The sequence below is a fragment of the Amblyomma mixtum genome, chromosome 3 (assembly GCF_055824585.1).
Source record: "Amblyomma mixtum isolate Tamu chromosome 3, ASM5582458v1, whole genome shotgun sequence".
NCBI classification, from domain to species: Eukaryota; Metazoa; Arthropoda; class Arachnida; order Ixodida; family Ixodidae; genus Amblyomma; species Amblyomma mixtum.
The window spans coordinates 179,842,931-179,856,343 of NC_143014.1; the positions used below are offsets into that span (position 1 = coordinate 179,842,931).

The 13,413-nt window shown below is 50.2% G+C and overlaps 1 protein-coding gene across 1 annotated transcript; it reads left to right on the forward strand.

Moving 5' to 3' along the window:
- The first annotated feature begins 5,516 nt into the window (after positions 1-5,516).
- On the forward strand, positions 5,517-12,875 carry LOC149352881 (uncharacterized). Its single transcript, XM_089577252.1, has 4 exons — positions 5,517-5,724; positions 7,909-9,269; positions 9,858-10,094; positions 12,617-12,875. Exons 1-4 carry the CDS (start codon positions 5,722-5,724, stop codon positions 12,774-12,776), a joined length of 1,761 nt encoding a protein of 586 aa, XP_089433378.1. The 5' UTR covers positions 5,517-5,721; the 3' UTR covers positions 12,777-12,875.
- The last annotated feature ends 538 nt before the right edge of the window (positions 12,876-13,413 follow it).

Below are 13,413 nucleotides of genomic sequence, written 5' to 3' on the forward strand. Positions count from 1 at the left end.
AGGTACCTGCAACCTCATTGAGTTTGGTTTATTGGTTTATTGGGGTTTAACGTACGAAAGCAACTCAGGCTATGAGGGACGCCGTAGTGAAGGGCTCCGGAAATTTCGACCACCTGGGGTTCTTTAACGTGCACCGACATCGCACAGCACACGGGCCTCCAGAATTTCGCCTCCGTCGAAATTCGCCGCCGCGGCCGGGATCGAACCCGCGTCTTTCGGGTCAGCAGCCGAGCGCCGTAACCACTGAGCCACCGCGGCGGCGACATTGAGTTGAAAGCCTATGTGCTCCAGTACCCAATGCAACCGCACCGAATTTACGGGATCAGCTGCTTAAAGAGGCGTAACACTCTAAAGAAGTTAAATACATTGTGGAAACAATACCGCGCCCTCTCCATAAATATTAGTGTCCTGCCACACCGCTGGACTATGGGCGAAACTGCCGTAAAGGGACACCGACAAAAACTGAAGTCGGCCTGTATCGATAGATGACTGAGTTTTAAAGACAACGAGCTCGATACTGTCGTTCTGTCGCCGCTCTTGCGAAGCAGCGACAGGGCTGATCCCGCTTGCTTGCTGCTTGCCTCTGGCTTCTTCCTGCTGTTCGGTGGCAATTTGATTATGAGTCTCTCTCGGAAACTCTACATACATTCATGTGCTGACATACGAAGGCTTTGCGGATTGAAGTGATAATCGGACAAGCATGCTATTAATCTAAGAGGCAGGTTTTGCATTGGAAATCATGGCTTTCCTTCCTGCGCAATCCGGACGCCCTGTCTTGTTTATGACGTGACTAGTAACCTACCCATGGCTAGATATCGCGAAAAAAGTAACTGTTCTGTGGATGTGATCAGTCTGAGTTTATCCCTGCCCTGGTTTTCTTTTGCGCATGAACCGCGTTACGCTGTTAAATACTGTTCGGAACTCCTAACCATGCAACGGGGCACTGGTATGACAAGCTTCATTAGTCGCTATAGGTGACATGCGTTTTATGCTGCCTATTTACCGCTGTCATGCACTGTGCTGTAGCATGCTGTGCTTCTGGCTCATTCCTGTGCGCTCTAATAAACGGCTGCATTATCTGTACAACATGAAAACGTCCTTGCGATTTTACTAACATAGGCTTCACTACGACATCTGTGCACGATTCTGTGATTGGTACCTGACGCTGCTCCGCAGCTCGAGAGGCAAATTTACTGGAGCATTACTGGAGCAAATTTACTGGAGCAAATTTACTGGAGCAAATTTACTGGAGCAGCTATAACCAACCTGATTCTTCTGAAAAATCATGTACCCCCATTTTTAACGAAACTAAGATTCTGTACAAACGCAAAGATAAACTAACACGGGAAATCAGTGAAGCCTTTCATATCCAAAAAAACAGTGACTCGTGCGTGAGCATCCCCTCTGTAACAGTTCATGACTGTGAACTGAAGTATCTGGATCCAGGTGATTGATGTATCATTGTAGCTTTTGGTGTTGCCATGCGTTCTTGGTTGTCATTGGAGTATATATTGCGTGTTGTTCCTAATAAAGCCTTCAGTTGATAGTCAGCGCCGGTCCTGTTGTACTCTTTTTCGTTGTCCTTTCGTTTAGCGCTGTTTTTTCCAAGAAACATGTACCAACTAGCTCAACTCTCCGTTTTATTGAGCATTAAACTCCATAGTGTGCCTGTTTGCTTGCAATACTTTTGCAAGCATTTTGTTAATTCTGTTATTTTTGTTTTGTTAATTTTGTTAATTACTAGCATTTTGTTTTCGCTTTCAACAAAGGAGCCTCGAGTGACAAAGGCTACAGCACGCATTACACCGAGAACATTACCTGTAGTGCAGTAGTTTGGAGTTCAAAAAGTTACCATCAAAAACTAGATATTTTAAAGGTTGCGTCGAATTACGATTATTTTTTTTATGGTGTGTCCTATTGCTATAGTGCGGCGATCAAATGGAAACAAACGCTATAGCTGCTTCGCTAAGTGCTCTTACATATTGTGTTTAGAACCGCAGTGCCACATCGCAGTGATTTCAAAACGAGCACATCGGTGGTTGTTCCCTAAACGCAGCGTAGAAGGCGATCGTTTTCCCTTCACCCCCGTTTGTTCATTCTGCTCAGGCGTCAATAACTAACCGGGCTGCGGTGGTGGCACAGAATATAACTCCATCGAGTATCGCACCGCTTTGTTAAAACTCTTCGGTAACTGCACTGAAAGGCTAGGTTTCTGCATTGGTGTGGTAATTTACAGGCAAGACAAGCTATCCGCGACGCACGGTTGCAGTTAGCGCGAACGCGCATTGGGCTCGCCGTACTGCAGCGGCGTCGAAGATGCGACCACTCTCGCTGAGCGACGGCACATCTCTACATCTTATTTCTGCAGCTATAGAAGTATCCTTCACTGTAAAACACGAAGATGAAGCCCCAGCCACTACCTTGAACCGCTGTGGACGCGACAAACCGGCAACGAGACCGGCAAACGCGTGTCAATGCGGGGGAGCGCGGCCACGGCCCCGCCGCTGTTTTCAGAATCGGCCGCGAGAAGGATTTCAGTGGCGCCCTACAGGCAGCGCTCATGGCATATAAGCAATGAAAGGGGGAAAAAAAAAGTGAACTACCGGTAACGCCGTCGCCAGTCGCTTTCGTACGTGAAATAACGCGACACAAAAACTGCCCTTTTCTGAAGCAAGTTTACAGGACCATTGACTTACACCAGTGATCGCCGAGTCATTTTCGGCATTGACGCTACCAGTTTGAATGAAGTGGCGGGAAAATTTCCAAAGTTATTTTTGACAGCAATAAATGCACCTTTTCTTGTCCAGCAAACAACGATGTTGCCAGATAGAGCCAGAGAATCGAACTTTACTGAGAACAAAAATTGCATGGAGTACGGTGAGACCCATTCGCATGCACTAAGATAGGCTTGCCCGGCTCAGCATCAAACCGATCACGCCACCGAAATCCAACCTTCGCATGCTGAAACGTGAGTGCGTGATCTTACTTTGGACTGCGCTCTCTACCAACCTTGCTGGCGTGACCCGAACGCGCACACTTCAACATTCGAATAGAGGTAGAAGCACTAGCCTAAGGTGATGAAAGACGAGTCGGAGAGTCACCCTCAACGTCTAATCCAAAGCCGCTGATGAACGATCATGGAGGAAGAAAACCTTTTTCTCAGGGCAGTGAAACAACTTCCCAAGGATGTTTGCAGGCTCTACCGCATCCGTCCTACCCCTCCGCATGCGGAAGTTCATCGTGAATCGGCCATCTCATACACGAGCCCAACACTCAAATCACATTGTGTACTGGTCCCCCACAAGAAGACTGCCGCCTATTTTCTGAAGTGGATAAACGCCGTATCATCATCAGTGCTGGAAGAAAAAGTACAGATATTCAAGGCGAGTGATGCTGCAGAAATGTGTTAGCATTAGGCATTTCCCTTTGGGTCCTCTTGCATGTACTTGTGTTCTCTTTGTGCAGCGAATGAGTGAACTGAGACATATTTAGTAAAGATCTCCCCCACTCGCCACCCGTCGCCTCCTTCCTTTCTTCGTCTTCCCTCTCTTACTTCCCTGTCCTCTTTTGAAACTATAGAAGAGGGGAATTTTGCTCCACACTCGGCCACCTGCCAGCCATCACCTCCCACATTTCTTCGCTTTCCCTCTCCAACTTTCTCTCTCCTCCTCTGAAATTAAAGTGGGGACTTTCCCTCTCCAATTTGCCACCTGCCACTCATCACACCCCATCATTTCTTTGTTTTCCCTCTCCCTCTCCCAGAGCTTGGCCCTTTTCCTGCCACTTCTTGCGTGCCGTCAAGAGTGTTGGAACTACAGAATTCTTTGAAAGAATGCACCGACGAGCTCTGAGGAATGGCGGCACATGCTTCTGTGATCCGGAGGACCTGGGCGCGTTGCTGTTGACGCTCGCTTAAGCCGGCCGTCTCGTGGGAGCCACCGTGGTCTCTTTTGAACTCATTCATTTCACGCAGCGGTGCTTGGTGCGCCCTCCAAAGGACCATTTTATGACAGAATTTATAGGAGAGGCATTATACTTACGTTCTGGGCGCCTGATGATTGGTTCTTGTTGAAAAGGTTTAAACTGAAAGTGCAGAAAAGCAAGCTTCTTTGCACCGGACCACAGTTAAATGTGTTGAGATCCGTAAATAACATGCATCGCCATTCGACGATCTGTAATCTACAGAAAAGAACCTCGTAACAATTACGGCTTCTTATGGTACTACTACTATTGCTACTAGCCGTAACATACGCTTAGAAGGTACGAGCAGCTGCTTATTGGCGTCTGATCCTAACAGTTTTAACAAACGCCGAGTTCGTTGTCGATATTCTTGAACTCCCTAAAGCTGTTCATTCCACAGTAGGACCGGTCGCTGGACCCATGCAGAAGTCTGAAGCAGCTTAAAAAGAAAAGAAAGTTTTTCTCACGTTAGACTGGCCGAAAGTAGCCGCAGTAGAATTCCAGACGCACCACTGGTGGAACCTGTTAGTTTTTTTACATAACACTTGCGCAACAACACATCCACAAGATATCACAGTTTACGTTGAATGACGCAAATGGTGCCTGTTGTTGAGGGGCTGCTTTGACCTTATCCATTTCCGTGACATGCGGAGAAAAAAAAAAGATTGCAGCTCTAGCACATTTTCCGCGGGATCAACCCAGCCTGATAAGTTAGGTTAGGGCAAGGAGCGCACTGGAAATCAGTTTCACTGCGAATTGTCTTCATCAACGCCCTGTGAGTGATCTCGCCACATCTCATGAGGCTCTACAGGCAAGATAGTCACAGCGGAAGCTCAGTGCTTCTCTCGGATTTTCCGTCTTCCGCAGACCAAGTTTGAATAAAAAAAAAAATCGTAATCGAAAGACTCTCATCATGTAAACAACACCCGCTATACAGGGTACGCATTTATCCATTTTTTTTAGCACACACTTGGTTAGTAGACGGATGCGTGTTACTGCATGATTGTGCGCAGTTAGCGCACGTGTGTCTAGACTCCGAAGTTCACGCCAGTTGCTCAGGTGTTGTTTTCCGCTTGCCCGTCATGACCTGACGCCACAACAAGCAGTCCGCCACGTGGAAATAGCCGTCATGCTTCCAGCGCCTTCGGGGATTGTGTGGTGGTGAGCGGCGCGGTATAGTGGAAAAACAGGCGACAAGAGAAAGCCGTGCGGAACGACCGTAGCGACGCACGGCCATGGGAACGCCTTAAGAAAGAGGCTTATTTTTTGCTTCTTGTTTCCCCTCTTCCTCCCTGTCTTTGGCCGGTACAAAGTCGTCCGTGGGCCGCGCATCTCTGGGGCGGTTACACGAGTCACGCTTTGTTAGGCCTCCAAGGCTGCATTCGAGCGTGAAGGCGGCGGTGGTAGGTGGCGACGACGGCACCGCACGCTCTCTGCGCTGCCAAACACACACCCACAGACAGACACAGACACACACACGCAAACATGCAGAACAAAATCACGAGCCGCTTTACCCCGTTAGAAGGAATTGGTGCCATCTCCGTTGCCCTGAAAGCTAAAAGCAAGTACTGAGTTTGAGAGCACGAGGAAAGCTGGCGAGTGAGGCGCTAACGGTCCACATCCTTTGTTAGCTGAAGAGAAAAAGAGCCCGTTGCTGCGATTGGCTCCCGGGCCGAGACGGATTTCGTATATTGACCGGCGGACGGGAAAAGGCCGGAGGCACACTTTTTGGAGCGGTAGAGGAACACTCCGCCGCCTGCAATGGTAAGTGCCCGGCGGCTAATGCGCTCAGTGCCGCGCCGTTCGTTTCAGAGCTTAGGAAATCCTTTTCGACTTCGGGCTTAACGTGCTTGAGGGAAGGTCCTTTTCCTGCGGTGATTTCGTTTCACGCCGTCGATTCCGCTATGTGTGCGTGCTTCTCGCTGGAAGGCCTTCCCGCTACTGCCCAACTCCTGTATGTCGGTTACTGCGGCGCTGCGATGTGGCCTTGCTGCTACCGCTGGCGGCAGCGACTGCCCACCGCGTGGTGGCGCGCCGTCGCTGTCGACAGCACAGGCTATTCGCTACGATCCACAACGTCGCCTGGGGATGTCCCCTCTCTGTGAGCGAGAGACAATAATCTGTATTTCTCGCTTCTGGAGCGTGAAAGCGACGCGCGTGAGTGATGAGCTGTGGCCTTGAACCGCTGCACACCCATGGGTAGCATAGCTCTCAGAAGCAATGTTTTTGCGCATATTATTCTCCTGTTTCTGACATTGAGCTCCAGTCGTGAAATTTGCATCGCTATTCGCTACTGTGCTGCCGAAGAGTTCTTTCACAAAAACAACTAAAATGATGCCGCGAGCATTATCCATGCGTGTCTTTCTCGCAGAGCTTCAAGGGAGGTTTAGAAAAACGCCCGGATAGGTGAAGCTTTTCGCTCGTAAGCCTGAGCGACCTTTTGACGCTGTGGCTGTCGTACAATTAGCGAAACTGGGTCTTCGGACAATCACCGACGGACTTACGCGCGAACAGCTTTGTGAGCTCGGCCTCAATTTCGCAAGCTTAAGACACACTAAGACTGAATGGTGGGCCAGTGCTGCAACGTGCTGGGAAAAGTAAAATCAGCTAAAACGACTCCACGCAAGACAGGAATGCACATGAGAAGACAGCAATTGCACTTTCTGTCTTGTGCTACGTATTCTCAGCTCGTTTTACCTTTCCGAGCACCTTAAAAAGCATTTTCGTGGCTAGTGACCAAGCCAGTAATTCTCGACTTTACAGCGTCGTTGGCAGACAGCGCTTGTCCTGGTCTTTCCGGCAGTGCCTTTGTATTTCACGCTGTTTTTTTTCAAGATGACAACACTAAAGATATTTAAGCTTCTAAAAACACTTGTCGTTAGTAAAAAAAACAGCAATTAAATGCAGTTCCCTCAACAAAGGTTACAAAATCGACGCCAACATGCCGCGATCGGTGAGCATAACAGATAGACGCCACACTTGGACGCTTGACTTGGAGCTTAGAGACAGCACACGCGACCCCCTATGATACAGTAATGAGTAAAAGATGCACAGCACGTGAAAGACAAAAGGGAGGGGTACGTACAGTGTATGTGCTTTTATACGTATTTTGCAGCCTATGGCGGCCTGTGGCGTCTTTGGCTGTTAACTCGCGCGTCTACACCAACGTATACTTGTGCTACTTAGCTGCTCACACACGTCGTTATTCATGCCTTGCTGTGGCAGATGCATGACAAGGACTAAAGGATGTGTATGTGCCCTCGCGAATGCTGTGAGTTTGCATGGTGTGTGTGTTTGTCATACTTGTGTGACGACCGTGGTGTGCGTATTAAAATCGGAAAAGCCGTTCCTCTGGGGAGAGGAAGGGGAATTTTAGTGTTACTTTTGAAATCTTCTGTTCAGCCTGTTCTTACTCATTTATCTGTTCATGTGTGCTTCTGCCACTGACGCGACAAGCGCTTGCCAGTCGTGATGCTGAGCCCGCCGACCTGTTTAAGAAGACAGAGTCGTAAACAAAGCGCAAATCGCTAGCGCTAACCGTTTCGGCGCGCGCACAGCGGTTTCAAAATTTGAAGTACATTCCCAACCTCCCTTTTCTTACAGTACTACTGTACGGGCTTATTTACTCTCCCGAGATTACCGGCGACGTTGTATCGGAAGCTGTATACGGCATACCGACGGGCCTTGCGAGCGCATACATATGCTTTTTCTTTCTGTTTTTCCTGACGGGATGTCACATTCCAACAAAGCGCTGACCATTCTGTAGCTTCGAACGCGAGGGGTTTGTGCAGCCGTGTAAATCTCATTCGCATTGCGCCAGATGCATGGCACCACCCACTGACTTAGTACTATGACGCCGCACTTCAGGCCAATCTTTTCAGTGACTTTGATACAGCATTGTTTGTAATTATTGCAACCAGAACCTAAGCATTGAAATTTCCTTTGCAGGCAAGTATCATACTTTTCTTGGCCGTGACCTTCGCGCTCAGCTGCATTCTGGCGTCGGCTTCAGACAGCGAGGAAGTCCTTCCTAGCGTCCGCTACCGCGATGACGACAACCGTGAGAATCGGCCTAAAGCTCAACGCAATACACCCGAGTTTGTGAAAGACCTGTACAGCCTGCAGTCAATTCCTGTTCCTGGAGTCGACTACGAGTTCCTTCCGGTCCCAGTGAAGCTTCCCGGTGATTACCGAAACGGGGGCTCCGATAATCAGGAGGATAAAGACGAACCTTCAGACTCCGCAGAAAAGCGCTCCTTCAAGGAACCGACCCCTGAACAGAGCGATGTTGTTTCGGAAACTGACGAAGGCGCCGGTATACAGAACGAGGAGACTCAAGGCTCTGCCAAGCAGGGCCTCCCGAGAAAAGCTGTCTTTGATGGAAGCGACGAACGTTACGATAGCTCGCTACCCAGGTCCGACTCAGGTTCGAGTCAACGAGGCTACGAGAGCTACCCGCCCAGGCTGCCACCACCTTCAGAGCTGAGGCCGAGACTCGAGTCCCAGTTTCGTGCCGCGTCCGCGTATCCCGGTCGTAAGGATGTCGAGGCGCCTCGCTCCGGCTTTCTCGGCGTCTCCCAGACGCGTCTCGAGCCGCAGCCAACATTCTCCGCAAACGGGGGCAGAGGAAATGATGACCGTTCCTCCAAACCCGCTGTGGAGTTCCATTTCGACATCCCGAACGACAAGTTCCACACGGACTTGGCCCAGGGCAGGTTCAGCACATTCAAAGAAGTGCCAAGTTCGCTTGACACGCTTGTCAGCAGCGACGTAAGCTTCCTAAACAAGATGATCGCCGACCCCCCTATACCGGACAACCTGACCCGAGACGGCACCGACAGGTCCTATAACGGAGGCGGCGACAGGGCAAACACCATGGTCCATATCTTTCCCTCCATTCAACAGCAGCCGAATCGACCCGCTCCTGAAGCCTTTCAGGGGTACCGGCCGAGCGGTAGCCCAGCACCTGAGCGCTACGAGTCCAGTCCAGGATCGTACGAGGACGGCGGAAACAACGGCCGCTCGGATTCCGGATCGAGGGGATACAGCTCTGAGCGAGACTACCCTTACAGGGCTGCAGCGTCAACGGTGCAAATAAAAGCTTCGAAGATAACGAATGAAACTCCGAGGGCCAAAAGGGCATCCAAAACGTCAGGACACCGCCAGACGCGAATTTCTCCGGACTTCATTGAAAAGAAGTCGAAGCCCTCACAAGCCAGAGCAGCCAGCCATCAAGCTGTCAGGGCGGTTTCATGCATCGAAAAGGACACTGCTCAGCCTTTCTGCCTCAACGACTCATCTTACCCAGCGTGAGTTTGATTTAGCCAGGACAGCAGCTTGGGCATGTTGGTTATTCATTTGTGACGGAACAGCGCAAAACACCGGGACAAGAGACAAGCGCTTGTCTCTTGTCCCGGTGTTTTGCGCTGTTCCGTCACAAGTGAGTTTGATACTTTGCATTTTCAGTAATGTGGTGCGATACTACTTTTTGCGACACATATTATGCGTACGTCACCAGTGCTACGTCGAAATAGTTCAGGAGTTAGTGCACTCGTTTGGCCTCTAACATTTCTGAAGCCCTTTACTCGAGAGCATGCATTGCTTTGCTCATGGCATATTTTCTTATTCACTCAGTGACTTCGTTACGCTTGATACATTGGCACAAGTTTCTCCGACCAAAGTATCGCAGTAAATTCCGCTGCCGAAATAACTAATAGCCTTATGTTGTTTTGAAGCACGTAGCACCCAGCTTCATCTTGTGCGCGCACCACTGTGGTGCCTAATATTATTTTTAAACATTGGCCTTATGATGGCTTTCATGCTGATCTGTGAGCTCCGGTCGCCTGTCCCTTGATATTATACACATTAGTGTACATTCTGCTGCAACTGCTGCGCAGGAAAGAGATCTCATGGGCACTCCGGCAAGACACTGAATTCGAGCGAACCTTCCGCCAGCTGAGCTCTGCCGAAAAGTCCGTCAGCCGTGGCAAGGGAGCGGCGCGGAGACTGGCTGTCCGCTGCCCCAGCTCTGTTCGCCCCGTGCGTCCCCTCAGGGGTAAGGACGTGCTCGGAGAGTGGAAGACCATCGTCAACGTCAACGGCTTCAGCCAGGAGGTACTGCTGGACACCTGCAGGTACAATTGAGAAAGGCATAGTCGGGTGCGAAAGTTTTGACACACGAGTAAGCCCCTGAGAGGGCTTACGTAGCACATGACTAGAAATTGACATCCGCATTGCCAAAATCTGAGGTATTACCCCAGATGCCTAGCAATCGCGTCTGCGCATCTTTGTGAAATTCATAAGATTTCGTTTAAGTGCGCGCCACGAACATACGGCGCCCTTTCGTGTTAGTCATCGTGGCTGGACTGTTTACTCGTTCGCTTTCATAACTGACCAATACACGGGCGTCTGCCAGTCAGGCATCGCGATTGCGAAAGATAAGTTTAATAAACCGGGCCTCACGGTCACTTTTGTTGTTTAGAAAAAGAAAAGATCCTGCGCGGGGGGCAGTGACCGTGCTGTTGTATACTATATGTTGCCTGCTATTCGACGTGAGAAAAGCATCGTTCTCTCTCCGGCCTTTTAGTTAGTTTGTAAATAATCGACGAGGTAGGTTTCATAGCGGAGAATACCTCAGACTTTCCTCCTTCCTGTGAGGCAAAATGTGGCAGTGTTAGCTGCATCACACCACACATGAGGAACCTGATTCACTTCACCACAAATGACGCATTCTCATTAGAGCCCGCTCCACGCGGCCCGCGTAGCACAGACCCAACTACCCTACACAAGGCCATATTTTGTAACGAGCCAATTTCCGATTATTTTTCCCCTTTATCACTGGTTGGCCCCGCCTTTCATACCAAGGTCCGCGAACGACATTGCTTGTTAGTAACCAACCATGACGTCGCAGGCAGCAGCTGACTGAAAAAAACAAGAGGAAAAGAGCGCATCCACAAATAAATCTTTACAGAAGATTTCCCCTAGATCTCATTCTCATTGGTGAACAAGCGACCGCGAATGTTTTCGGCTGCGACTTGCTACTCCAATGTGCAACGCTGTTGTGTTTCTACCCCCCCCCCCCCCCCCTTAACTCTCTTTGTGTATTCCCGTCACACCTGTGTCCACTGTACTTCGGACCACGTGGGCCCGATCATGCAGCTACCGTGAACATTCATCGAGGCCGACAACCCCGCGACGGCGGTGGGAAGTGGGATGCTTGGAATGCCCCTCCGAGCCTCAGCGGATTAGTGTGGCAGGAATGCGGGAGGTATTGTACGAGCGACCACAGAGGAGGCGACGGGCCGGCGCCGGTCACGCTGGCGGATAATTGAAGAATTCTGTGTCTCCGACTCGAGTTCTGGGCAATCGGCGGGGAAGCAAGTCATTCCCCTGCTGGAAGACTTCGGGAGATTCCTTTCCCGCAGGGCTGGACCAGCGGCAACTCCCCCTCTCATCGACCCAGCGGCGAGAGAGAGTGGAAAAGCTCGCACCTGCCCAGCCGTGGGCGGTAACAAGAACGTCCCCTTCGGTCCATCCGATTGGACAGTGTTCGTCGACCACCATTCCCCAGCCAGGGATCTGGGGAAACCGAACGATATTTAACTCGGCCGTGAGTGTGGCCGAAAAAAGACTGCTAGCTCCAGTCGACTACGGTTGACGAAGACGTTCCCCTTCCACTGAGAGCCATTCTCAGTCCCGCTCTTGTAAATAATGTAAATATTCATGTAACCATGTAAATACAGTTTTCCCTTCACTTCCCTTACTCCCCGTCTCCGGCCCACGTTTCCTTCCTCCTTCGGCACTGCGGCGGTGCTCCTGGACCCGATGCCTGGTGGGACGCGCTTCTAGCATCGCAAAATATATCAACGCCGACATAGGACGCCATGAACCCTGAAGAAGGTCTCTCATCGAATCGTCGTTGTCTTTAACCGACCCCTAACCGACGTGGTGGCTTGCGGTTAGAGCCCCCGCCTCACATTCGGAAGGTGCTGTGTTCGATTCCTAGTGCCGCCAGGTACCCACCGGTTTTCTCATGGGTACAAAATTTCCCCGGTGTGGTGTGCTCGGCCTTAACGTATTATTGATCCTCGAGTTACCGAAATCCGCCTTGAGCAGTAAAGCTCATCCGGGCCCTTCTTCGATGAAGTACCTGTTCAAGCTCACTGGGGCGGAATTTGAAGGCGCATGCTCCTTTCCAAAGCAATGCACCCAGGAAAGCCGAGCAGAGCACAAGGCCGGGCCATGGCTTGCACCCAGACTGCCAAGTGAAGGGCCACTTACGACCACGATGTCTTTTTGTATTGTTCGCTTCTTCTGACCGCAGCCTCTTCGAGGAGACGTACTGGGAGCTGAAATTACGATTACCGATCAGTAAGTAGGCGATTTACCGCGATCACTCATCATGGAATTTGACATTGAAGCTTCCTGTTCAACAACAAAAAAGACAAAATGTGTAAAATTCCACAAATGATTGCAGTATGCAGAGCTGAAACGAAGGTGCAGAGGAGCAGCTTGACGTCTCCAGTAAACGGTTTTAGTGAATGTCGGGTCGGCTTGTACCAACCCACAGTGACAACGCACTGCAGCTTTCTTTTCTTGTACAGGGGACATGACACACAGCGTCTTACGTCGTGCTCGCTTTTCTCTTTTCTGGCAGCGCTGAGAAGAGTCCGTGCAGCGCCAGGCCGCCGAAGTCCTGCGTCCAGTCTTACCAGGTCCAAAGACTGGCTCTCTACGACGAGCACGCGCGGAAGCTGTACAGCGGCGAGTTCCGCGTGCCCGCCGGATGCACCTGCGGCGATGACGCACGCGTCTGACCCGGAGGCTTTCGCCGACAACATATCATACGACGATGCACGTTGCAGGTTCCTTAGCTCTGTGAATACTCTCTCGCTCGCGCCTGACTGCCTGCACCTTTGTACACCCTCACGTGTGACTTGAACACAATGCATCGCCTGCAGCAGTGCTCTATAGAGACAAAAGGAGGAGACAATGCATACTGTAAATGAAATTATGCGGCAGTAAAGACGTCTTAGAGTGCGCAATAACAAATGGTTTTGTGAAATAAAGACATTTTGAGCATGCAGTGAGGGCGTCACGTGTAAGTAATAATAGCATGTTTTCAGGTCTTCTCTTCGGCATAGAATGAACTTTTTTGTACTTTCGCGCTTGACTACTTTAGGTAGACAGTGACCATCTACTGCTACATCGCGCATTCTGAAGAAAAAGTTGCCCGGAATGACCGATACTGATTTACTGGGATCATTCATTGTGGAGTTTGATATTGAAGCTTCCCGTTCAACAACAACAAAAAAGACAAAATGCGTAAAATTCCACAAATGAGTGCCAGTATGCAGAGCTGAAACGAAGGCGCAGAGGAGCAGCTTGACGTCTCCATATACTGATGCCATGCAGGGCAACATTTTACAATTTCGTGATTTTGGAAGTCAATAC

Excerpts from the sequence above, each read along its gene's own strand:
- LOC149352881 (XM_089577252.1), top strand. Across the intron at positions 9,270-9,857 it reads AACGACTCATCTTACCCAGC|GAAAGAGATCTCATGGGCAC; the intron begins GTGAGTTTGATT and ends ACTGCTGCGCAG. Across the intron at positions 10,095-12,616 it reads GTACTGCTGGACACCTGCAG|CGCTGAGAAGAGTCCGTGCA; the intron begins GTACAATTGAGA and ends CTTTTCTGGCAG.